The sequence below is a fragment of the Suricata suricatta genome, chromosome 2 (assembly GCF_006229205.1).
Source record: "Suricata suricatta isolate VVHF042 chromosome 2, meerkat_22Aug2017_6uvM2_HiC, whole genome shotgun sequence".
NCBI classification, from domain to species: domain Eukaryota; kingdom Metazoa; phylum Chordata; class Mammalia; order Carnivora; family Herpestidae; genus Suricata; species Suricata suricatta.
Window position 1 is genome coordinate 44,048,998 of NC_043701.1, and position 26,905 is coordinate 44,075,902.

The 26,905-nt window shown below is 40.3% G+C and overlaps 1 protein-coding gene across 5 annotated transcripts in view; it reads left to right on the forward strand.

Moving 5' to 3' along the window:
• The window catches only part of PDE1C (phosphodiesterase 1C), a 509,313-nt gene that overhangs the window by 432,198 nt on the left and 50,210 nt on the right, over window positions 1-26,905 (forward strand). For all 5 annotated transcript variants that reach the window (XM_029925461.1, XM_029925470.1, XM_029925493.1 and 2 more), the window contains 4 exons: window positions 7,211-7,292; window positions 10,195-10,315; window positions 11,948-12,123; window positions 21,301-21,531. In XM_029925461.1, the coding sequence (XP_029781321.1) occupies window positions 7,211-7,292; window positions 10,195-10,315; window positions 11,948-12,123; window positions 21,301-21,531 (610 nt within the window). The remainder of the gene's footprint in view (window positions 1-7,210; window positions 7,293-10,194; window positions 10,316-11,947; window positions 12,124-21,300; window positions 21,532-26,905) is intronic.

Consider the following 26,905-nt stretch of genomic DNA (forward strand, 5'->3'; position numbering starts at 1 on the left):
AAAATCTACAAGGAACTCACCAAACTTCACAATCACAAAACAAATACAAATAATCCAGTGAAGAAATGGGCAGAAGATATGAACAGACACTTCTCCAAAGAGGACATCCAGATGGCCTACAGACACATAAAACGATGCTCAACATCACTCATCATCAGGGAAACACAAATCTTCTTATTATTTTAAATGTGTATTTATTTATTTTGAGAGAGAAAAAAAGTGTGAGTGGGAGGAGGGCAGAGACAGAGGGAGAGAGAGAATCTCAGCCAGACTCTCTACTGATAGTGAGGCTCCTTTGACGTGGGGCTCAATCCTGTGAACCACGAGATCGTGACCTGAACCAGAGTCAAGAGTTGGATGCCTAGCAGACTGAGCCACCCTATTTCCCCATTTTATTTTTTTAAATTTTTAATTTTAAAGTTTATTTATTTTATTTAGAGAAAGATAGAGAGTGCGTGGATGTGAGTGGGGGAGAAGCAGAGAGAGGGAGACAGAGAATCCCAGGCAGGTTCTGTGCTGTCAGCACAAAGCCCTATGAGGGGCTCAAACTTGCAAATTCTGAGATCATGACCTGAGCCAAAACCAAGAATGAGATCTGTAACTGACTGAACCACCTAGGCACCCCTACTTCCCCATTTTTACGTCTCATTTCCTATATTGGTGTTTGTCCGCTTTCTTCTCTATGAAATTAGCTAATTATTTGGTTATTTTATTGTTTTTTATTTTATAATACCTTAATTGAGGTTTTCATTTGTACTAATTCATTTCTTCTGCTTGAGTTTACTTTGTTCTTTTGCTAACTTCCTGAGCTGGATGCTTAATTCACTTATTTTTATTCTGCCTGTTTAAAATTAGAAAATATAAGGCTAGGAGTTTGTCTTTTTCTTATGAATCTTACAGATTCTGATATGCAGTATGTTTACCATCATTCCTTTCTAAATATTCTGGGATTTGGTGTAGATTTTTCTTTTACCTAAGAGTTGCTTCTGATAGAAGTGTTTGTTTATATAATTTCCAGGGAGGCTCTTTTGCTTTCTAGTTTTGTACTTATCTGTGGCTCATTGAAATTTGATCAAAGAAGCTTTTTGTTATTTGGATTTTATTGTGACTCGTTTGTCACCTAGTGTATAATCAGTGTTGAGAATGTTCACTGCTCTTGAAAAATAGATTTATTTTCTACTTGCAGGATATAGAATTCAAAGAATACTACATACATCTACCTTATTAATTATGTCATTTAGGTATTTTACACATCATTTAAAATTTTTTTATCTATTATGGGATGACAGGCATTTCTATTTTTTATGTAGTATGAATGTTGATTCTATGTTATTTGGCTCTTAGATATTCATAACTATTAGACCATCATAGTTATAAAGCCCGCCTCTTTGTCTCATTTAATGCTTTTACCTAGAACTCAAATTTGACTCATTTTAAGAATATGGCCCTCATTTTTATATTTAACCTTTCAGAGACACTTTGGTTTGGGGGTGACTTTTAAACACTGTAGATAGGGGCACCTGGGTGGCTCAGTTGGTTAAGTGTCCAACTTCGGCTCAAGTCATGATCTTGGAATTCATGGGTTTGAGCCTTGCGTCGGGCTCTGGGCTGACAGCTGAGAGCCTGGAGCCTGCTTCAGATTCTGTGTGTCCCTCCCACTGGCTCTCCCCGGCTCACACTCTCTTTCTCAAAAATAAATAAATATTAAAAATAAAAAAATAAACACTTTATATGGTTGAGGGTTTTTTTATGAGACCATCTAAGATGCTTTTCTTTAACAATTGAAATCAGCTATGTTAACATCTATTGAATGACAGGAATACTTGATCTTAGATGCCATCATATTTTATGTTATGCTTTCTCTTTTTATGGTTTCTTTTTAAATAGTTCACTATATTGGCTATGCTATCTGCTTTGTTATATATCTATTTCTTCTGCTGACTTGTATTTTTAGTTCTTCCAGTAGCTAACTTGATAATAAAATTTTTATGTTCTCTGTTTATTTCCGTTCTCTATTGCCTCCTTGTTGTAAAAATTAGCAAGTTTCTATTTCCTCTCACCTCTTCCCAAGCACCTAATTTTAGCTGGTTTTATTAACTGGTTTAATTACAGTAGTCTGTCTTTTATTATTTAAATTGAGTTCTTGTTTTTATAGATCAAGTTTAAATGATATATTCTTACCCCCATCTACAACAGATAAGAAAGCCAGTGTTTATTCATTACCTCTCAACACCGTTCCCCATTTTCCTTTCATAACATAATTAACTTTTTATTGCTATTTGTTGGCTATATTATTTCTAAATTATTCTGATTTTTCAAATGAGCATTCTGTGGCATGTACTACATGCTGCTTACAAAAGATAAATGCAAACAATGCGTTCTACTCAGTTCTGGTTCTACTCCGTTCTGGGTCTCTTGGTTCTACTCAGTGCTGGTACTTCAGCTCTGGTTGATCATCTGTTGCTTGGCCAGAGTTGTTCCTCAAGTGCTTTCTTCTAGAAGAGCAAATGAAACCACACTTTCATGTACTTGCCTGTGTTGGGCTATAGTTGCTTGGATAAGACCTTTTTTTTTTCTTTTTTCTTTTTTGTGGTGGGGGGATAGGGATTAAACTTTCTTTCCTTGGGGACATTTTTAGATTTTACTCAAATGTCTTCTACCTGTGAATATTGCTAGGGAGGGGTTGGAGGCTCTGCTGTAATTATTTTCATATCTAAGTGATGTATCTTTTTGCTTATGTGCCCTAAAAGATCATTTCTTTACCTTTGAAGCCCACTGACAGTACTGGGATATATTTCAATAATGATTGTTCTACAATAGGTTTTTTTTTTGGGGACCTGGCCTGTTCTTTTCCTCTGTATATTTAAGTTACATTGATTAAATCTTTGAATGCTTTCCTTTTCCATTTATTTCTTTCTCTTCTTTAGGGAATACAGTTATTCATATGTTGCCTCTCTTGTTTCTCTTCCATGTCTATCACTTTTCCTGTAAGTCTTCATTAACTCTTCAATCAGTGGTTTTTGTGTGGCCTGCTCTTTACACTCCTGATCTCCAGGCCCTTTAATGTGTTTCCATCAAGAAAAAAAATCTTGTTTGTGCTACTTTGTATGCAATCTTTCTTTATGCAATGGTCTGCTTTTCTCTTCTGTATCTTTCCTGAGCTCTGCTAGCTCCTGTTTCCCTGAGCCCTTGATCTTGATAATTTCATGAGTCTCTGTTCATGACTATATGTTTAGTCATCACTCGGTGGTACTATTTTTTCTGATGAGTGTTTCCTATCTGTTATTTTTATTTGCTTGTTTCTTCTCTTCTTCCTTCTTTTTTTTTTGTTTTTCACTTGTATCTTTTCACAAGTTTTTTTGTTGTTGTTGTTGGTAGTAATAGTAGTGCTACTTCTTCTTCTTCCTCCTCATCCTATTCCTTTTCCTCCTCTTCTTTCTTCCTTTTATTATTATTATTTACTATTGTTGGGTGAAATGCATTATTTTTAGACAACTATTTGCAGGAGATATGTGCCAGGAAGAAACCAGAGTGGTAATATTCTAAATTAGCAGAGATTCTCCATAGTTTATTATAAAACTTCTATGAAGTGGTGTGTGTGTGTGTGTAGGTGTGTGTGTTAATCTTTTCTTCTTCCCAGACAACAGTGAGCAGAAGTTGTAGGCCTCCTTGTAATTCAGACTCTGTCATCCACTGTCCACTTACCATGCCTGTGTGTCTCTTCATTCACCTTCTCCTCTCCTATTTCTCAGGACTAAATAGGGTCCAGCGTAGCTCCTCACAGCAACCATGTTCTTCAAGTTTTATCTGAGATCTGCTGCCATAGTCCTGTTCTCTGGGGATCCCCCTCCCTGATATTCATGACACTTGGGGGCCATTCCTCATATAGTTTGATTTGAGATTACAGATTTCTCCAGTACTTGTGTCTGTTTCTTGCTCTCCTATTGTGAGTGGATAATTTCAGAGAAGAAAGGACCAAGGTGTCTTCACGATGCTGTCTTAGATCCAAAAGTCACAATGATTTTCTTACACATCATATTTGTAACTTCTTCCCCTGGGAGAGAAGAATGTACATTGCTGTGATGTTTTTGCTTGATGCATTTGTTACCGTCCCCAAGCAGATACTTCTCCTTCAGTCTACCTGAAAAGACTCACTGGAGACGTCACCTGCCCTGTGAACTTACAATACAGTAATAACCTTTGTTTCTCTTGATTAGTTTATTGCTTACATATGGCTGCTATAACAAACCCCCGAATTTATAATGACATACATAAGATGGAAGTTCATTACCCACTCATATAAAGTATAGGATAAATGTTTCTTGACTGGCAGGTGGTTTACAATCAGCAGTGATTTTAGATCCAGACTCTACATGGCCTCCATGTTGTTTGTCTACATCAAGCCAGCAAAAGAGGGAAGAACATGAAGAAGTGGGCATGTGGTGGATATGCATCCCCTCTCTTCTTGTTTTATTATCTAGGACTAACTGGCAGAGATTCTGAGAAATGTAGTGTAGCTGTGTGGACAGGAAATAGATAAGGAAAAGAAGGGAGGTTTTATGAATAGCTAACTGCTTAATGCTCTCCCAGCCTGCCTGTCATAAATGTCTGAGTAGCCAAAGGAATTTAGATGTTTCTTTCTTTTTTTTTAGTTTTTAAAAAATGTTTATTTAATTTTGAGATAGATTCAGAACATAAGTGGGGGAGGGGCTGAGAGAGATGGAGACACAGAATCTGCAGCAGGCTTCAGGGTCTGAGCTGTCAGCACAGAGCCCGATCACATGATCACAAGATCATGACCTGAGCCACTCAGATACCCCAGGAATTTGGGTTTCTAATCAAATTCATCTCTTCATTCATTCAACAAATACTCATTGTGTTCCTTTTGTAGATTGACTACCTGATTTTATTAGTCTTAATTGCTATAACAGGAATGATAGCTATTTATTTTTCTGCATTTTTCTGGAAGAACTAAAAAATGAGTTCATTAAAAAGCTGTTCTTTGTACTGAGACTTTTGCCCTTTTAAAAAAATATTGATGTCTTCAGTAAAAAGAAAAGTGTATGAATAATTCCACAGGGGCCAGTAGTTACAGAGTCATACAATATTGTTTCAATCAAGTTGAATTCACCAGAAGTACACCTTTCCACATTACTTTCTGCGCATTTTTTCCAATTCAGAAATGTAGCTGTTGTCCAAAGGGAATTCAATGACCACTATTTTAAAATAGGATTTTAATAGCTCAAACAAATCCAGAAGATGTATGTGATGTGTAGATGTGGGTTCAGACAAGTCCCTGGGCTAAGAAGTCATTTAATAGCTTGTATTTTTTCAGTAATAGAATCCAAATAATGCTTAGGTCTTAATAGTCAAGTGGTTAGTATTCACCACTTCTTCTAAATCACCCCCATTAAAAAGTACCAAAAAACCAACTTGGGAAGAAGAGTGGGTTTTAGATATTTTAGGTGAGCTATTCTACAGAACCATCTACACAACAAATCCTCTTCCTTCTTTTCATGCTGCCCAAGAAGAAATAGCTCAGAAATAAATCATTTTTATCATACCAAGGCAACTCAGAGACAGAGGAGCCGTTGGGTCTCATGGGGTGTCTATACAGGAAAGGGTGCAGAAGGAACTGAGCCACTTCAGGACTGTTCCTGAGACCCTTGGATGTCCCCAGCACCTATTGTGACCACACCATTCAGCTTCCTCAGACGCCCATTCCTTTTCCTTCCTTTCTTTATGTGTGTGTGAGCCAGCTCCTTTCTGTTTGATAACATGCCTTAGAAAGAAAAAGTGTTTAGTTTTTGAACTTGGCCTACTTTTTGAATGACATTGTTGTTACTTTTTTACTTACTATTAATGTATTACTAACATTTCTTATAATCAGAGTGCATTTGCGATAACAAATTCACTAAATATTTCTCAAATCTTGACTTAAATATTAGAGACATCTATAGAAAACAATAACAGTTCTTTTATTTATTTGCATATATTTCCTCCTGATTTAATCCTCATCATATCCTGATGAGGTAGGGATTCTTATTCCATACTTTATATAACATAAAACTGAAATGTAGAGAAGGAAAATCAACTTCCTGTGATCACACAGCTAGAAGGAGGAAGGCCAGATTCAAGCCCAAGTCAGTAACCATTAACCTGAGCAAATTCTATTCTAGTAAAATGAATCGGCAGACCATCACTGCTATAAGAAAGATGCCATATTTTCCCTTTCCTCTAAGTGTGTGACTAAATTATTAAGCTCCTGGTTCAGGTTTTAACTTTTTTTTTTTTATTGTTTATTTACTCTTGAGAGAGAGAGAGAGAGAGAGAGCGAGCGCAAGCCTGAGTGGGGCAGGGGCAGAGAGAGAGGAAGACACAGAATCTGAAGTAGGCTCCAGGCTCTGAGCTGTCAACACAGAGCCCCTGATGCAGGGCCAGAACCCATGAGCTATGAGATCACGACCTGAGACAAAGTTGGACACTTGACCATCAGCCTCTCAGGTGTCCCTGGTCAGGTTTTAAAAAATCATCTCCCTCATTATTTAGACTTTCCATAGTACTTGCTTATTATAGTGATGGTTTTTAGTGAGTTTGAGAATATATTGGTCAGAGAATTATTATTGTCTAAACTTGATAAACAAAAGCAAAGTATTTACTCTGTTTCTTTGTTTGGTCCACTGTTCATTATGGACTGAGCCCTGTGCGTAAGACCCCAGAGCACTTACCTCAGTTGTGTGTGGGTTTAGGTAGCAACACTAGCAGAAAAAATCCAAGTCAGTCCATTTGAATTTGTGTCTTGGACACCACCCACAGCTGGGGACAGTGTGGAGGGGTTCACTGGCTCAAGAAAGGCCACAGATCATCGAAAACTAGAGAACACACAGGAATTCTGACTGCAGTTTTGGCTCTAAGCCACAGAACGCATTGGCTTTTCTTATTTTCCTCGGGGGACCTATTGCTGCCTGATGAGGCTTTCTATACAACAGCATGTGCCTTTGCAGTTGGATGGAATGATTGGACCCCAGAGGATTTCAGCCTCTTGGTGTCTTTTATGTGGAGGATCAGACCCCAGAAGGACTTATTACATAATGTAATTGTAATAATTATAATAAAGACCACTGGCCTTTGTGGCAGTCGAAGTTGCTAAATAAAAGCTGGGCAACTCCACCTACTAATCTTAATTTACTACGACCTCCTGTTTTTCCAGGGTGACAGAGAAGCAGAGCTGGGCCTGCCTTTTTCTCCTCTCTGTGACAGAAAGTCAACGATGGTTGCTCAGTCGCAAGTGGGTACGTGTTGACAGCCCTTTGGATGGGAAGAAAACACAGACTGGGGTTGTGTAGAAGTAAGCTCAGAGCCCCCAGTGAGTCTTTGACTGGGAACCTGGCTCTATTCTGCTGTGCCCTGCTTCTGGCTTTGGTTGGTTGGGTTGTTAGAGGTTCTCTCCCCATCCTTGTCCCTGGAATGTGGCTGGTTTGTAGGGAAGATTAGACAGTGATGCTCTGCTGTGTCTCTCATTCCCCACTAAGAGCAAAAGGGGCCTCGCCTTTCCAGCATGGTAAGAATCAGTGACAGGAGGCCCATTGTGTTTCAACTCTCCATTCTGCGTGCAACACTGATATCTCCCTGGCATTTCTCCTCAGACCGTTTCCAGGACAGTCTCATTTCCTGGATGACCTTAATTCTAGGAATGGCTCATTTGAAATGTTTCCTTCTTTTTAAAAACTTTTTAGCACCTTTTTTTGGTAAAGATAATTTTGTACTGCTAATAACCAAAACATGTGAATTACAAAACTCCTTGGCTATGAGGGTACCAGTACCACACATAAATCAAATATCGTCAGTGATCTCCACCTTGGAAGAGTCTGAAACTATTCAAAAAATAAATTCAACAAGGACTTACTGATTTTTTTCCTACTTGTGTTTTGAATTCTGTTTTTCATATTATTATATTGAGTTTCTATCAGGCATGGGCACTGCTAGGCACTATAATAGATGTTATAAAAAAACAAATACAACTCATACATGGTATCTGCTCCCAAAGACATTGAACCAGTATTAGGTGGTAGGCAAGACTTTAGGAAAACAAAGTCTAATTGAGTGTTGCAGTGCTAAGATAGAGTTTTATATGTGGTACAGTCAGGCACAGAGTAGTGTGTATGGGCCGTTGGACTCAGAAAGACTTGTTGAAGGGTAATATTTGAGTTGGGGATTGAGAAATAAATAGGTAGTGTCTATATAAATGGTGCTGTAGGTGAGAGGCATGTAAGAGGTAGGTGGGAGGGCATCCCAAACAAGGGATTAGCATATGCGAAGCAGGGAAATTTAAAACCTGAGGGTTTTGAGTAAGACTAGAGGCAAGGAAATCAGCTGGGTGCCTCCTGTAGGCTTACAGGGAAGAGATGATGAGTGTCAGAATTGAAGAAGCACATAGATTCTCCAGGAGAAAGGTGGAATATAACATATTAAGGATTCAGCTGGATGCAAAGCTAAGGTAAAGACAGCGATCCAGATTAAGTGGTTGGACCATCGTCCCATTTATGAGGGTTGGAGGGAAAGCTGATGAGTTAGTTCTGGGTTGGACATGTTGAGTTTAACTTGTGAGAAAGCAAAAAGTTGAAATAGTATCATGAAACTCTTAAGTTTCAGCTTAAACTGAAATTATAAACTTATACCTCAATTAACTATAATACAAATTTGACCATCAGTGTTTCCTTATCAGGATACTCTGGGCATTTGGGGCAATCCTTGTTTTGTCAATTACATTATAAGGCTTTTTGCATCCTTCATTGCTGGGCATTAAATGCCAGGATCACCCACACTTCAGTCATTATGAAAACCAAATAAGCATTTGTACCAAACACTGTATTTCATTGTATTGGTATTTCATTTCCTTCTAACTTTCACATGGCTGCGTAATGAACTACCACCAGGAGCTTCAGATCTTATATTTTCTCCTAGTGAGTCACAGAACGCTCGAGTATTTTTGAGCCATTGACACAGTGATTCCAGCCTAACATCAATTGTCTCTCCAACATGGCTGTATCTCAAAGATACAGTTCCAGATCTGACCCCTCTCCCAGTTTCCAGCCCTGTTTCTCCCAATTCTGTTTGCCCGTTCGTATCTGCATGTGTCCCCTGCACCTCATAGTCAGCAGATCTAAGGCTGAGCCCAGCATCTTTTTCCCTAGCAACTTTCTCCCCCTTCCCTCATCCCTGTGTTCTCTGCTTTGCTGTGGGAGATCTCTAACAGTTCCCACTTGGAGACAGCACCACTCCTGCAGGGCATGGACCTGTGCCTCTATCACACATCTGCCTTACAATGGCGCTGGATCCCCCCTTCCTTAGCTTCCTTTCAAGGTGAAATGATTTCCCAGCCTCAGCCCCTCCTGCTCTCTCCCTTCCCATCCCTCTTGCCAAATTAACTTTCCCAAAGAACATTAAAAAAAAAAATCTAACTGATAGAGTGCCTAAACATGTCCAGGAGCGTTGAGAACCCATATAAGTCTCAACTCCTTAGCTCCACCCTTAGGAACCTCCCTCCCCCAGCTGGTGACTGCCTGCCTTCCCAAGCTTTCCCTTTCTAACTCCAAAAAAGTCCGTAAGCCTCGGTCATTCCTCAGACACATCCTGCATTGTTCCTATTCTTGTCACTTTGCTTATTCCACTCCTTCCACCTAAAGTGAAGAGCTTTAGGGGTCAGCTCAAACATCACAACTTCCCTAAAGCTGTTCACAGGCCTCGCAGTGAGAGAGAAAATATCCTTCCTCCCTTATTTTCCCAGGGGCCTTAGTTAGGCTTCTCCTTTGGCCCTTTCTATATACTTTACGGGTCATTTTTGTGCTCAGTTAATCTCCCCTGTAAACCCCTTGAGGCTAGGCAGATAGTATTACACATCTTCCTTTTATGCAGCACTAATCACAGCATTTATTACACAGTGGAGGTTGAATATGAGTTTCTTAGGCACTTTATTGAGCCATCTACTAAAAAAGCAAGGGAAAGTTACATAGGAGAGATGGAACTCACTCATGATATTCAACTCAAGGAATACGTTAAATGAATAAGACCAACCTACTCTCTCCTTTGAAGATGAAGTTTAAAAGACAGATAAGATTCATCAGTTTCCATAAGAAAATATCGAGAAGACCAGTTTATATGTAGTTCCTCTGAAGCATTGCTGTCTCTCTTTAGGTTTTATTGATTTCATTGTGGAACCCACCTTCACTGTGCTCACAGACATGACTGAAAAGATCGTGAGTCCTTTAATTGATGAAACCTCCCAAACTGGCGGGACAGGACAGAGACGTTCAAGGTCAGTGCAGAAGCTTGAAGGGTGAGGGTCGGGTCAGCCTGTCCACATGGACAGAGTTGCTCCTTTGGGAGAGATGGGGGTTTTCACAATGATGCTTGCCCTCCCTCTCTTATAGGAGAGATGTCTGCCTCTTTCTTTTTCTCAGAGGAGTTGAAGCTGTATTGTCTGTACTCTCCAGGCTGGCCGGGAAGGGAATGACCAAGGTCCACACCGTGACCTGAGCATTCCCAGTACTGGTCCCCCACCCCATTCTCTCTTTTGGTGCTTTTGCTCATGGCACCATCCCCATGGCACTTTAATTGCCTGAACCCAGACCATCCTTGCTCCCCATAATCCAAAAAGAAAGTACTGCTGATCAGAATCATTTCTAGGTTCAGGAAGAGAATGAAGCGGAGGAAGGAAAAAAAAACTGAAAGTTTTAAGTCACCCTCTGACACAGTGTCATTATATTGAGTGTAGATTAGTGACAGGTTCTGTGGTCAGAGGCCAGTCCCACTGGCCCAGTTCCACTAAATATCCCAGTCCTGCTACGTTGCAGCCATGCAACTCAAGCGAGTTTTCTTAGTTTCCCCGTGTGGGTTGTAATATTCCTAGGTTGGATGCAGGATAAAGTGAATTATTCCATCTACATAAAGCCCCTATAACAGGATCAAGCACAGAGGAAATGCCTGCACCACTGCTAGTACTCCTTCCCCTCCCCTACTTGTCCTTGTAAAACCTGGGGCTTTGTTATAAAGGGGAGAAACGGAATTAATGGGAAAAAGAATGAGGGAAGGTAAGAGGAATATTAGGCAGTGGGATCCCAGGGATGCACAAGGCTGATGAACCCAGTGGTGGCTGCTAACACGAAGAATGGGGGACTTCCCTCTGGCCCCCTGCCCCATAGCCCTGCATGCTGGGCTGAAAGTGTCCTGCTGATCTGGTCGGCTGAGGTTGTCAGCAGGTTTGGATTCATGTCAGTCACTGCAGGAGTCACCTGGAAGTGGATGATACCTTAAAGTTTCCCAGGAGGTGGCACTTTCTATATTTGCAAAAATGCCCATGTTTAAAGCTTGAGTCATTAAAAAAAAAAAGTCTTCTGCATGTCTCATTTTCCACCAGCTCTAAGGCATCTGTGCCTTCTCAGCTTCCCTCGAGAGTACAAGGAAATCATCTTACTCTGGCCTTGGAGATCTTGGGGTCAGAGACACTCAAGTACAGGGGGAGGTGGAGCTGGAGAGAAAGAGGAAAAGCAGCTGGGTGACTTGGAAAAGTGGTCAGTGGAGAAACAGGTGGGTGCAGCGTGTAGCTAAGTAGGAGCCTGATTTCAAATTAGTTAACTTCAGAGAGTTGAAGCCAGCAGATTCGTATGAGGGAATTCTAATCCTATTGAATAAGAAGATACCAATCAACAGAGAAGAAATATGGGGAAATATGGATATTCATGAGGCTGAAATCTTGATCTCTTTCTCCTGCTGAGAATACAGAATTTCCCATCTCTTGCATATGGAAAGAGGAATTCCACACCTCAGGACCCAGGAATTTCACAGTAATAACTTGAGGAGCATGGATCACTCCTTTCTTGGGCTTGCTCATTGGCATATGTTTTTCAAACATTAACTCTCCTCTTTGGTGTGACTTTTTGATCTCCAGTTTGAACAGCATCAGTTCAGCAGAAGCGAAGCGATCAGGCGTCAAGAGCACTGGCTCAGAAGGAAGCGCGCCCATCAACAGTTCTGTCATCCCTGTTGACTACAAGAGTTTTAAAGCCACTTGGACTGAGGTGGTGCACATCAACCGGGAGAGATGGAGGGCCAAGGTGCCCAAAGGTAACGTGCTACTGGGGAACCTTCCCAGAGATCTGTCCAAATCCACTTTAAAAAAAAAATTTTATGTTTATTTATTTTTGAGAGTAAGAGAGACAGATTGTAAGCAGGGGAGGGGCAGAGGGAGAGGGAGACAGAATCCGAAGCAGGCTCCAGGCTCTGAGCTAGCTGTCAGCATAGAGCCCGATGTGGGGCTCAAACCTCGAACCATGAGATCACGACCTGAGCTGAAGTCAGATGCCTAACCAACTTAGCCACACAGGTTCCCCCCTAAATTCACTTTAAAAACAAAGCATTGGCACACTGATTATAGGTATTGCAAATGAAGCACAATCAGGATATTGATCCAAATGGCTAAATGTTAGGACTTTTTTTTTCCTTTTGCTGCTTCTTGTGTGTGACACTCAGTACGGAACAGAATGAGGCAGCCTGCTGGCCCCTCCTTTCAGCATGGCCTTTGTGCTGTGTGACTAATTCCTCTTTTTGGTATAAAGACTCTACAGAGGATGGGTGTTGTTATTTCTTCATTCTTGCTAGACCATCCTGTCATTCTCATTTCATGTCATGTGACACACCTGTGAGGCCTTAATTTCTCCCTTTATCTAAGAAAAGCCTGACCAATAGCCGCCCCTGCCATTACATTGGGACAGAGAGTGCTTTAATATCCTTGCCTAAATTTTTATCTTCCTTTCATGTTCTCAACTTTTCTTCAGTCATAACTCAGACTGATCTTCTGAGGTGAAGGAAACTTGCAGGTAAAAGTCACTGAGGCCACCATCAGAATTCCTATCAGAAAAGTCATGACTTTGGTATTATAAATAAAAAAGAGTGAAATCTGCATGCTTCTTGAAAGCTGAAATCCATTTGCTCACACGTGTATTTGTGTTTATTGAACACACACTACATGATCCACACATAGTACATGCTCATCCTGTAGTCTAGGAGGGAACATGTAGCTGAGGTAAGGGTGTGATGCTGTGGTGCCCGATTCCAGGGAGGCAGGAAAACATAGTTGGCTCTTGGAGCTCAGCGGGGAGCCCAGTGACAGGGCTGATCCCAATAGGATTTGTGGAAGTGAGCCTTCAAATAGTCAGTGCTTGTTAACATCTACTGAATGCCTACTATGTGCCAGGCTCTCTGCTCCGTGCCAAGAGTACAGAGATGAATAACAGACATCCTCACCCTCAAAGCCGAAGTCTCTTGAGGGGAGGGGGCATGACCAGAGAGTTTCTTTCCAAAGAAAGAATGGAAACTCGCTCAAGGATTTGCACTTGCCACCAGCACCCACTGGCCCCTGGCCCCAGATCCTCATAAGGAGGAAAGAGTTCTATCCTCAAACACGACACTGATACTTTCATCTACCAGTGCCTGCACAACACATTGGAAGAAATGTGGGAGTGGCTGGGCGGAGCATGTTCTGGCCGTGTTGGCCCCTCACACTTCAGGGGCTGCTTCTGGTGTGGGCGAGAAGAGACCTCACTGCTGGCGTCGTTCAAACACCAGCCACTGTGGCTTGTCCACAAAATCCTGTCCAAGTGGCTGCTCATTTCAGGTGGAGCAAAGGGCTTTATATTTATATTTATATTTATATTTATATTTATATTTATGGCATTAGGCATAATTGGGCCCTTATCATTTCAGGACAGATGTTGCACCTTGAGCTACAGAGCCAACTCCTCTTCCATGCTTTAAGTGTAGCCTCTCACCGTGTATTCAGATGCTTTAAATATTTAAATTCTCCCTGTTGGCAGGCTTTGCAGGCAGCAGTGGCAGCTACTACATCATCTCGAAAGAAGCCCTCTCTTATCATCAGTTACACTCATTACATTTGAAAATCCAATTCCTGACAACACACAGTCTAAAGAGGTACTTCAAAATAATTGGTTTGCAGTTATCTGGCTTCCTTAAGGTACCTCTTGAAACTAACATCCTGAGGGAGCATGAGTTTCTTTTACAAGAGAAACCTGGCCCTTAAAGAATGACAGATAAATAAAAGGTAATACTTACAAAATGTTAGATACACTGATGGAGATATGGAGACACAATTTTGGAAGCATAAAGGCACATATTCCCTAAACCTGCTTATTTGGGTATTTGGGAAGGCATCTGTAGCTAGGACTTCAAGGATTCCTGAGGTTGAGTCCTGAACTCAACTGAGTTGTAATTAAAAATGGGGAACCAGCAGAAAGGGAATGGACAGAGGCACAAAGCCTGGATTATGTGTGTTTTGTGGGAGAATAGTTTTGAGTATCAAAGCAAATTTCAGTTAGTGGGGAGATGGAGAATTGAATCCCTACTTGCACTGTGCTCTTTGGCAGATTTATATAGATTCTTTGAAAAAATTACCTTCTGGGGATGATAATACACAACACAGAGCTGATGCAAAGAACAGAAATAATACATGGAAGGCACTGAGAATGGAGCCTGTGTGTAGTTAGTGCCTGATAAATCATAGCTGTTATTTAAAAAAATTGGAAAAGAAAGTTAGAGGTTTGAATACAGAGTTAAGAAGGGTGGCAAAAATACCAACCTAATATCTAATACTTTATTACATTTTCAGCCTCCCAGTAATGTTGTTGACTAGTTCACTGGTGTTAAGAAATGCTGTTTGCATCTCTTTTTCCACTGGTGCTCAGTTTGTACTAGATTATGCCAGGCTGTTTTGCTTATGGTTCAGAAAACTGAATAAGTCAATAAGCATTTTGCATTTTCTTTCATTATCTACTCAAAGTCATGCCTACTGCACCTCTAAACATTTCATTAAATCCAATTATACAGCAAACACTTCCAAAATACTTAGATTGTATTGCAGTTCCACTCAACAGTATATAAAATGCTGTGTTGTGGCAGGTATCAATTATCCATTTGAGACTGAATCAATTTTTCTTAAGCACTACTAAGTGCTTGCTTTTCTTGAAGCTAGATCATTCTGAAAATTTCCTGTTAGACCTATGAGTGCAAACATATGGTATCTGTCCTTCTCTGCCTGACTTATTTCGCTTAGCATGACACCCTCAAGGTCCATCCACTTTCCTACAAATGGCCATATTTCATTCTTTCTCATTGCCATTAGTACTCCATTGTGTATATATACCACATCTTCTTGATCCACTCATCAGGTGATGGGCATTTAGGCTCTTTCCATGTTTTGGCTATTGTTGACATTGCTGCTATGAATGTACCCCAATGTTCATAGCAGCAATGTCAACAATTTTTTTAATTTAATGTTTGTTTTTGAGAGAGAGAGAGAGAGAGAGAGAGAGAGAGAGAGAGAGAGAGAGAGAGAGAGACAGAGGGAGAATGGGGAAGGTAGAGAGAGGGAGACACAGAATCTGAAGTAGACTCCAGGCTCTGAGCTTTTGGCACAGAGCCTGATGCAGGGCTTGAACTCACAAACCATGAGATGGGATGACCTCAAATGAAGTTGATGCTTAACGAACTGATCTACCCAGGTGCCCCAATATTAATCAATTTTTGTTTAGTATTTAATACTTTTTAAACACTTTTTTTCTGGTGTAAGAATAATTTTTGTTTAGGTTACAATGCTGAAATATATATAAAATATATAAAGAAGAAAATAAATGTCACTTCAAACCTCTCCAACCAGATATACCTATTGGTGAAATTCTGATGTAATTCTTTAAAAAAAATTTTTTTTAAATGTTTATTCTTATTTTTGAGAGAGAGCGAGAGCGTGTGCGCAAGTGAGGCAGAGGGAGAGAGACACACACACACAGAATTAGAAACAGGCTTCAGGCTCTGAGCTGTCAGCAGAGAGCCTGATGCGGGGCTTGAACTCACAAACTGTGATATCATGACTTGGGCGAAAGTCGGACACTCAACCAACTGAGCCACCCAGGCACTCCCTGATGTAATTCTTTTTAATTTTATTTAGCATGCATATATATAAGTAAAAATGTTTCCCATACATTGTGATCATAGTATAATATTGCCCTGTTTTTCATTTAACTATTTCATTTTTAAACATTTTTTTAAGTTCCTGTATTTATTTTGAGAGAGTCAGAGACAGTGGTGAGTAGGGGTGGGATAGAGAGAGAAGGAGAGAGAAAATCCCAAGCAGGCTCCATGCTGCCAGTGCAGAACCTGATGTGGGGTCACCATCTCTCAACATTATTTGCAACATTATTACATTAGGACTATATTTCTTATGCTATAGCTTTTATCTCCATGACTTACTTATTTGTAACTGAAAGTCTGTATCTTTTAATCCCCTTTATCTTTTTAATCTATCTCCCTACTCACCAGCTAGCTTTATAAATGGTCTTTTAAAATATATCCGATGTTTATTTTACCAGAGATTATATTTACATTTTTATTAGCCTGTGTATCTATCAATGTAAATATGAAATGGTATGGCTGAGCCTGGGTGGCTCAATCTGTTAAAGTGTCCAACTTCGGCTCAGGTCATGATCTCATGGTTTGTGGGTTCAAGCCCCACATCGGAATCTGTGCTGACAGCTCAGAGCCTGAAACCTGCTTCAGATTCTGTGTGTGTGTCTCTCTCTGTCCCTGCCCCACTTGCACTCTCTCTCAAAAATTAATAAACAATTTTAAAAAATTAAATTAAGAAACTTTATATAATGACACTCCTTTGCAAATGCCGATTTACTGAATTTTTACTTATTTCCTCCATAATCACTCAGTTTTTGTTGAGATACCATGAGATTTTTAATCTAGGTGATTATAAGTAAATTGTTATTTTATAATTAACTTAACCTTTAATATTATTTGTAATAGTTGCATCAATTTTTATATGTATTCTAACAACAATTATTTTCATTGAACACTAAGATTTACTAATTTATTGCACATCATTAATATATTTCTTGAGTTTCTAATATTGATTGAATTCTTCTATCAGTTGGAGCACTTTTTTTTTTAATAGTTTATTGTCAAATTGTTTTCCATATAACACCCAGTGCTCTTCCCCACAAGTGCCCTCCTCCATTACCGCCACCCCTTTTCCCCCTCTCCTTCCCCCTTCAACCCTAGGGTTCCTTTTCAGTATTCAATAGTCTCTCAGGTTTTGCATCCCTCTCCCTCCCCAACTCTCTTTCCCCCTTCCCCTCCCCCTGGTCCTCCATTAGGTTTCTCCTGTTCTCCTGTTAGACCAATGAATGCAAACATATGGAGCAGTTTTTGGGTTCAGTTTTTTTGAAAGATCCTGTGTGAACACCTTCTGAGTTCTTAGATAGCTGGAAATATTTTTCTGTTGTTTTTGTATGTTAAGTAAGAGTTAACTATTCAAAATTCATGTAGTATTTTGGTCGTTTGTTTTTTCAGTTAGTTTCTCTCCTTTTCTTTCTCTCTCTCTGTAGGTAGTTTAAGTAGGCCATTCAGAAAATTATGCCAAGGGATAACTAGTCCAACACCATTTTTAACCAAGAGACTACAAACCATTATTCCAGAAGGGGAAGTGAAATGAAATCAATATAGTTCTCCCAGAATGCATAGACATGCGGTGTGGGAGAGAAGCAGCTCGCAGGAGGAGTGAACTTTGTGGGTCATGAGGACCCTGCTCTGCTTTGCTCTACCTTTTCTCATTAGCTGCTCGTTTGGGCCATTTTCATAATGAGTCAAATCACCAAAGATAGTCTGAAATGGAAAGCAAAAGAAATGCATTTGAACCATGACATTTGCTTCCTACTAGTCTAGAGCCGTAAAGTGCCATAGATGCTAAATCTAAGACTTGACAAGTTAATTCTATATGTATTATCACTGGAAACTTACAGTGCAAATTAACTATGCACTAGCCTACTTTTTCTCTTCATAGGAAAAGTTTATATATCTTGTATATCTGAAAATATACGAGAATCTGTTTACAGTGCACAAACATACCATCTGCTGATTTTTTTCTTATTTACAGGTTTGCTTGTTTTTGTCTACCTGTTTTGAATAGTATCACTGGGTGCTGGTGGCTGATCACACTAATTTCAATTATTTCACAGAATCATGGAGAGATAGAGTAGGGTAGAGCAATGAGCTGGAACACGATTGCCACAGGAGTCACGTAGTAGAGCAGGCTTACCTGGAATCTGACTGTGATGGCATAAGAGCCACCATTGATTAATTGGCCACTGTCAGCTGTAGTTGAGCAAAACCAGATTTGTTTCTGAAATGTACCTTCTCCCAATTTTTATTTTTTCTTGCTAGATTTCCATAGAAAATTGTCCTGACTCAGTTGTCAAATAAATTTTTCTTGCTCAAATATTTTATGCTCTTCTGGAGCAAACCAGAATTTAACACCTTCAGCTTTTATCAGTTACTTTTAACTTGTGGATATTTTGACTGTGGAAAGTTTGCCACAGATTCAGTGGGGATTCTGTGAGGGGACCATAAATTATTTAACCTGCTACCTGAACATGAATGAATTTCCTCCCCGTCACTTTTCCTCTCTGTATAGTAAGTACAGCCATCTTTTTTATTCACACATATTAGTGGTTAAGGAAACCAACATTTGTCAAATGGCTAATTCTTTCAAGATAGGACTTTAGAGTTTGTATGCTTTCTGTATTTTACACAGGTCTCGATTACAGATGATGGAATGTATAAAAGTCAGGTTCATTGGCAGATAGAGTGAATCACACCCATTGTGTAGTTAGTTTAAAAATACCACATGAGCATCTTCTATGTGTCAGATGCTGGGAATTCAGGGGGATGGAGCTGACATTTGACTTCTGTCTCTTGGGCACTGTGGGAGGGTGAGAGGAAGTCTGGGTGAACATTCTGGGAGCCTACTGTGACCCTGTAGTCCACTGAGAATGACATTTCACCATTTTCTGCAAGGGTATCCTCTCACTCTTTAGTTGTAACTTTCTATAGAAGTCAGAAGACATCATACTCTACATGCACATAATTATGTTATTTTGTAAAGAAATGTTTCCTTGCCTTTTCATTGTAAAGTTTAAAGGCATCCTCTTGGGAAGTAGAATGTCAGAAAATAGTGAATGGCAAACATTTAAAATTTAAATCAGTGCTCATCAATCCTTATTGCATGTTTGAATCATCTGGAGAGCATTTAAAATACCCTATTCCTGGCATGCCCTATCCTATTCTTGCCCCCTCTCCCTCCAGAATATGCTTTAATTTGTGTGGGGTGAGACCAGGGCATTGAGTTAGATAGGCGGATAGATGAATCAATGAAAAGATTAATGAAAACTTCATAATATATTAAGGAGGACATTTGAGCCAAGCAAATGTAGGGGCAGGAAAAGCCAGATTAAGCAAGAAATCATAGACATCCACAAAATTCAATGTGGTGAAGCTCCATGGACATGTGAACCTGGATCAGATTTGGGCTTTGTGCTCTTAACCAGCTAAAACGGGAGGAAACAAACATGCTGGTGTCCATTATATTAAAAACAAACTTGCTGCCTGTGAAAGCTAGCTTTTTCAGGACCAGCACTAACCACGGGAAATCAAGAGGACCCCTGATAGTAATGAGGTGTGGGATATTTTTAACTCGTGTAGATCTACAAAAATGAAATAATGTTTTCAATAATGGATGGCACAATCTGGAAGGACTTTTGAGTCAACGGAATGCTAACCGGGATGAGCCTCTACCCCAAGGGGTGTTCGGTCTCCGTTAGGTGTGTGTTACTTCCTACCACCCAGCGCCGCTTCATCGCCTCCAAGGCCCTGCATGATTTCAACTCTGCACGTCCTCGGTCATTTGACCACATCCTCTGTCACTAACCTTAACCTCTTCTAAATTTGTGTTAGCCACACTGACTAACTCAATATTCCTTGAACATTCTACGTACGCTCCTACCTCATGCCCTTGACATTTTTAATTTCCTCTGCCTCGTATGCTGTTTCCCCTAATTATTGCATGGCCAGCCATTCATCATTAAAAATTTGGTCAAATAGCACTTTCTGTACCTCCTGATCCAATGTCACCTCCCCCCCTTATGTTTATTATGTCCCATCATACTACTTTGCTTTACCGTTTTTGTAAAACCCTTTTCACCACCTGAAATGATATTAGTGACTTGTTTACTTAATTATGATCTTTTCTATTCCATAATTCTTGCCTGCTGCTACATTCTCAGTGCCTAAAATGGTGCTTGACACTATAGTTACTCAATAAATATTAGTTGAATGAGCCAACCAGTCTTTTCATGAATACTTGACCATATGCAATTATGCTATGTTCTTGATGAAACACGTAACCAGACCCTTTCATAGTAAACAGAATTGGAAATAAGGCTGACATCCTCTCATCAAAGGGGAAGATAGAGACCAGGGGACCTGGCCAAACTAAAGGCCACATCTAACCTTGTGGACAGTTTGAAGACTATGTTTTTTTTAAGGCCTAATTATCCCTTTCCTACTTTTGAATTCACAAACAGTGGCCTAAAACTGTATTATTCTAGTGGCAATTATTTTTCATATCTTTCTGTTTTGTAATCAGTTGTTTATGTTTAAACTCCAGACCCTAAATAGGTCTACGTGAAATTCTAATTTTTACAGTGGCCGCAGGAGCATTTTGTAATATCCCTGAGCCTTGAATTCACTTCCATAAAACATGGTTTCAGTAATAGTAACTACTGCCTATAGGTGTTTTGAGAATGTAGGAAGTATTCCTTGAAAAGCACTTAGCACAGAGTGCCTGGGTGACTCAGTCAGTTAAGTGTCCAACTTTGGTTCAGGTCATGATCTCATGGTTCATGGGTTTGAGCCCTGCATCAGTCTGACAGCTCAGAGCCTGCTTCGGATTCTGTGTCCCCCCCCAATCTCTGCCCCTCCCCCGCTCACACTCTGTCTCTCTCTCTCTCTCTCTCTCTAAAAAAAATGTTAAAAAAAATTTAAAGGAAGAAAAGCACTTAGCATAATATCTGGCACAGAGGACACAGTCAAGAGAAGTCATTGATGATAATACTGAAAATGCCAGTCATAATCTTCATTTATTAATTATCATTATCTTTATTATTGTTATTACTTTCTCCCTACCCCTTCTCCTAACCCACTGATTTCAGAAATGACATCACCCTGAGCCAATTTTATGATTTCCTGAATATACACACTAATCTGATGTGAATTAACCAAAAATATACCCCAAACACTCAGTGCAAATGCTTGGTTTTGTTCAAAGAGGCAATTTTCCTAATAGTGTGACCTCTTTTTTTCCGTGCCTTTCCTAACTTGCCATGGGTGCAGAGGAGAAGGCCAAGAAGGAAGCAGAGGAAAAAGCTCGCCTGGCTGCAGAGGAGAAGCAAAAGGAAATGGAAGCCAAAAGCCAGGCTGAAGAAGGCACGGCTGGCAAAGCCGAGAAAAAGACATCTGGGGAGGCTAAGAATCAAGTCAATGGAACTCGCACTAACAAAAGTGACAGCCCTCGTGGGAAAAATTCCAAAGCTGAGAAGTCCTCAGGAGAAAAACAGCAGAATGGTGAGTACAGTTTCACTGGTGAAAGGCTCTTTTCACGGTGCTAATGACCTGAGGAATGGACCCGGGCAAAGAACCACACGTATGAGGACAGCTCTCAGAACTGGGCCTCAGTGGTCTTCCAGCTGCCCTGATCACACCTCCCTAAGCTCTGGGCCCCATTAGGATCCCATCAAAAGCAGCCAGAGGCTTGCTTGAGCCATTCTCTGGGAGATTTATACCTTTCAGGCCTTTCCCAGCTGTTCTAGAGACTCAGGCCAGGGCCTGCCTGTCCACTGGGGGAATACCTATAAGCAGTCCCAGCACATTCCTGAGGGCTTATTGCCCAAATGGGTGGACTGGAAAGTCAGTCTTCCATATGTACTATCCCTTTAGTAGGCAGGGCTGGGGCTCAGGCCTCTCTAGGGTCTGTTCCTATAGTATGTGTCTAAATATCTGTAAGTGAGTAAGTATATACATTAGGCGACCACCGTGTGAGGGACTGAGGGGTTTTCTGGCATGCAGAGCTTTAGGTTGTAAAACCAGAAAAGCACCAGGATGATCTGGTCACTGCCTTGTGCTTACTGTTGATGATTTCTTAATATATAAGGCAACCAGTATCTATTGGTTAATAATTATGTGCTAAGCACTGTGCTTGGCACTGAGAATTTAGAAATGGAAAAGCCACAGGAAGTCCCCAATCTCACAGGGGATATGAACATCCTCAGAAATGATTCTGAGCTAGTAACAGTGGTAGCATGGCTGATAAAATGCTCAAGGATCATGTCACAAAACGAGACATTAGCTTTGTTGCATCTGGGGATTGTGGAATGAAGAAACGTCAAAGAAGAGCAAAACAATGACAACAATAGAACAAACTAGCATTTATTGACTATACACCAGATGCTGTTTGGGTTTTTTTTAATGTTTATTTATTTTTGAGAGAGAGAGAGAGAGAGAGAGAAAGAGAGAGAGACAGAGAGAGAAAGTACATGTGCACAAGCAGGGGAGGGGCAAAGAAAGAGAGACATAGAATCTGAAGCAGGCTCTAGGTTCTGAGCTGTCAGCACAGAGCCGACATGGGGCTTGAGCCCATGAACCACGGGATCATGACCTGAGCCAAAGTCAGACACTTAACTGACTAAGACATCCAGGTGCCCCTACATCAGATGCTGTTTTAAGTCTTCTTTTTATGCATTTATTCTCTTACCTGCTTCATAGGGCTACGCTGTAGCTATTATGTATGCTGCATAACCTGAGTAAACAAGAAATATATAGAAGGTGCTTCGCACAAAGCTCTCCAGTTATTCCAATAATGAACATATATAACATGTAGAACCAGAAAACAGTATTTTTATACATATGATAATGATAATAGCTCATACCATGTTCCAAGAACTCTATGGAAATTCCCTCAGGTAACCTCATGGCCGCTGTAGGAGGTAGAGAAGGTCTTCATCCACTTGTCCAGACCATCAGCAGCCTGGTTTAGAGACTGCTCATAGCTCATTTGTTTTGTATTCAAGTGCATCATGTTCCAGGAAATATGTTCAGCTTTCGAAATTCATGATATACGTGTTGGAGTTTTAGAGGGCAGTGCAAAAGACAAGCTTCTCATCCCCCTCCTGAGGTCAGAACCAACTAAGAGAGAGTTACCAGAATCAACAAGTCAGGGATCAAAATATTAACTCTAGTGCAATTAGAATTGAATTGGAAACTGTGGACTTGGTCTGCGGAGCACATGGGCCACGTCATACATCTGCCCTGAGCTGAGCTTAGCTAACCAGACACTGGCAGAGCAGGCGGCTCTAGGACCTCTCTACCTCACCACCACCCCAGCATCCTAGCACCCCAGCAGGCTGCTCCGGAGTGAGTGAAAAAGTGTGTGTTTTGTGGAAAACACACTCCCAAAGGGAGTTGGGAACTAGAGAAATGGGTGGCTGGGCTGAGCTTTGCATCCTCAAACTCCTACTTCTAGATGAGTCTCTTCTTCCCAAAGGAGGAGAAGGTAAGGGCTCCTGACAGAGGCAAGATATATTTCTTCCCTGTTTTTTTTTTCTTTTAGAAAATGTCTTTCCCTTAATAAACATAATCATTGTAATATCTCTAACATTTATCGAATACTTAATATCTGCCAGAGATTGTACATGAGATTTTATCTACAGTAAATCATTTAAAAATGCTAACAACTCTGTGAGGTAGATCTCATTCCCATTTTACAGATAAGGAAACTTAAATTCAGAGAGGTTACATCACTTTCTTAAGGTCAAGCAACCACTAAATAGAGACTTCAAGTCAAATTCAGGTCCAAGTCCAAATTTTATATTTCATTATCAGCATGTCCCTACTATTTGAAAGTTTTGGTGCTACTGGGGAGAATAGGAAATTGGAGAAATATTGAGGCTCAGTGGAGATCCACAGGAAGCTTATGATCTGTTTATTCCAGGGATTGGTGCACTTTTTCCCTAAAGGACTAGATAGTAAATACTGTAGGCTTTGGGAACCATGCAGTCCCTGTTACAACCGCTTAACACTCCTGTTGTAGTGCAGACAGCCACAGTTAACAGAAAAACAAAGGAACATGGCTATGTTCCAATAAAACTTTATTTATGAAAATTCAAGTTTCAATTGTATATAATTTTCAAACATCATTAAATATTCTTTCCTTTCTTCAACATTTCATAATATAAAGCCTATTCTTAGTTTGTGGGCCATGTAAGACCAGGTACTGAGGCCATGTTTGACCCACGGGCCATAGTTTGCCAATCCTTGGTCTGGTCAGGGAGAGAAACCAATGAATATAAACATGCCAGTCATAGAAACAGTTATAAACTTTATGAGATGGGTATAAACAAATACCCAGAGAGTGAAGAAGAGGCAGTAATTTATTTTGAAGACCATAAGAGGAAGATCCTAAAAGAAACAAACAGGAACCCAAATTTTCAACAAGGCTGGGTTGATTGTAGACTTGTGTTTATTTCCCAAAGTAATCACTAGTCTACCATTTCCCTTAAAAATTAAGTATTAAATAAGAGATTGGAAAAGAAGTCAATTTTGAGCAATAATAAGAAAGGCTAATGGTGGTTTGAGACTGTGTTACAGCAGCCTAATTAAAATGATTTATAACTGCACAGAAAGGCTCTTTTGTTTCCCCTGTTTATTGAATAACAGCTCACATCAGCCATTACTCCATATACAACCCATGGGAAATTACCTAATGGATTATGTTCAAGGAACATCATCAAACAAACATGTGTCACTTTCCCAGCACCCTTCTTTGTGGTTGCCCAAGATACTTCCAGGATAGAACTGAAGGATATTGGTTAAGTGGGGTTCTGGAAGTATGGTCCTCTTCAGCAACTGTGAGATCCCCTAAGCTTTGGTCTCCATCAGGTTACTTCCTCTATCAGCCTCCCCACCCTGACTGAGGAAGAGGGAGGCTGCCACAGGCTGCTGGCTAGACTCCAGCAAATTGAACCTCTCCTGCTGACTTCTGGAAGACATCCTGGTCTTGCTGCAGCTGTACCTAAATCTCCAGTCCAGGGAAACCCTGAAGGCATAAAGAATTGTGCATTAGGGATGTGAAGGCTCATTTGGGTAAGGAAGATCATTTTTTTTGCAGGGAATTAGTTTGACCACAAGGCTTAAAATCCTTGACTCTATCTCTGGCATCCTTGACACAGGAAGAAACCAGTATTTGAACTATTTCATGGGATCTCCAAAGGAACCCTCTATTTGGCCATTAATGGCGGTAAAGGGTGATGACCATTTCCTCCACTTGAACTCCTTCTGCTTACACTGTGGCTGGAGTTGACTCCTTTTTTCCTCAATCCCTTTAGCCAGTTCATCCCATTCAGAATTAAGAGGAAACTTGGGGAATTTATTGACTCCCAACTTAACTTAGAATTTGTTGAATTCCATTGAAAATACTTACATTGTTGAATATATCACAATGCAAAATGATTTTGAGTTATCCTTAGGTAATCATTTCTTTATAAATCTGTAGACCAAGGCATTTAGAAATGGCAACAGTGAACAGAAGCCTGAAATCAAAACCTTAAGCTTCATAGGGAAGTTGCAAGTTATATAAGCTGAGAGCTTAGCCTCTAGAATCAGACTCATCTAGACCGTGATAAATTATTTTATCTATGCCCCAGATTCCAGAGCCATTAAGTGGAAATGATAATATGAGTTTTGTGTCAATTCTTCACAAGTTGGTTGAAACAAAATCACTTTGTAGAAAGATCAATTGGCCATTTATACAAAAACTAATAGCCAAATGGCTTAAACCAAATCCATGGTAGCCAACAGAAGCAGTTTTGCTGCTGGAAGGAGACACACATGCAAAGTTATGGGCAGAGGAGGGGCCAGGGTGGTGTGTGAAACACTGGCAGGCACACAGTGCAGGGTGTTCAACAAAGCTGAACCCACCAGTGTATGACAGAGTGGCTGCAGGGAATTTAGAAAACTCAAACTTGGAAAATATCTTTAATCATTTGATGAGTTTGTTATTCTTCAGATTGATCCTTTAGTGGATTAATCTTTGAAGAGTTTATCCACTTTCAATAGTAGTACCTTCATAATGGGGTTGTTATAAGAATTTATATGAACGAAATGATGCATGCAAAGCATTTAGCACACTGCCTGGCACAAAGAGAGCAACAAAAGATAGGACGCTGCTCATTCCTTCCTGGTTGCAATTATTTTTAGGGTCTTTTTGCTTCCATAGGTACCAGTATTTTCGTTGTAATGTATTCTGGGTTTCATGCAGGCTGCAAAAGAAAGATGGCACCAGTAAGACTGTAAGATAAATTTCTAAAAGCTGGGAACAAGGCTGGGGGAAAGAACAAGGCTGTCTTTCAATATCACCCAGGCATACTGTTGAATATACATGCCCAGGGATTAGTTAATTTTCATAGACAGGGGTCAGCAGACCTTTTCTGTGTAGGCCCAGCTGGTGACCATTCCTGGTTTTATGTGTCTCTGTTGCAACTGTGCAGCTCCTACCACTATAGCATGAAAGCAGCAATATATAAACGACCGTTTCAAAAAAATTTTATTTCCAGATTGGCCCATGAGCCGTGGTTTGGGAGAATATGACTATGTTTATCTTTGTCATTTGCTGTTTGACTCAAGCCGAGGTGCTGTGAAGTTATAGGCTAACTAGCAGATTTTTGACTGTTAGAGGGGTTAACCCCCCAAAGGTTATGATTTGATTGTAGGACATAACCAGTTTTGGTTTCAACACAGCCATCTTATTTTACCAGTTCTCTAAAGTTCCTATACATACCCGTTTTTGTAAATGCCCTCTGGCACCATCCTCACTATCTCTCCGGTTCCTTCATAAATGAATTGACTAAGTTTTTGACACATGTTTATTCTACATTTGTTTGCAAAG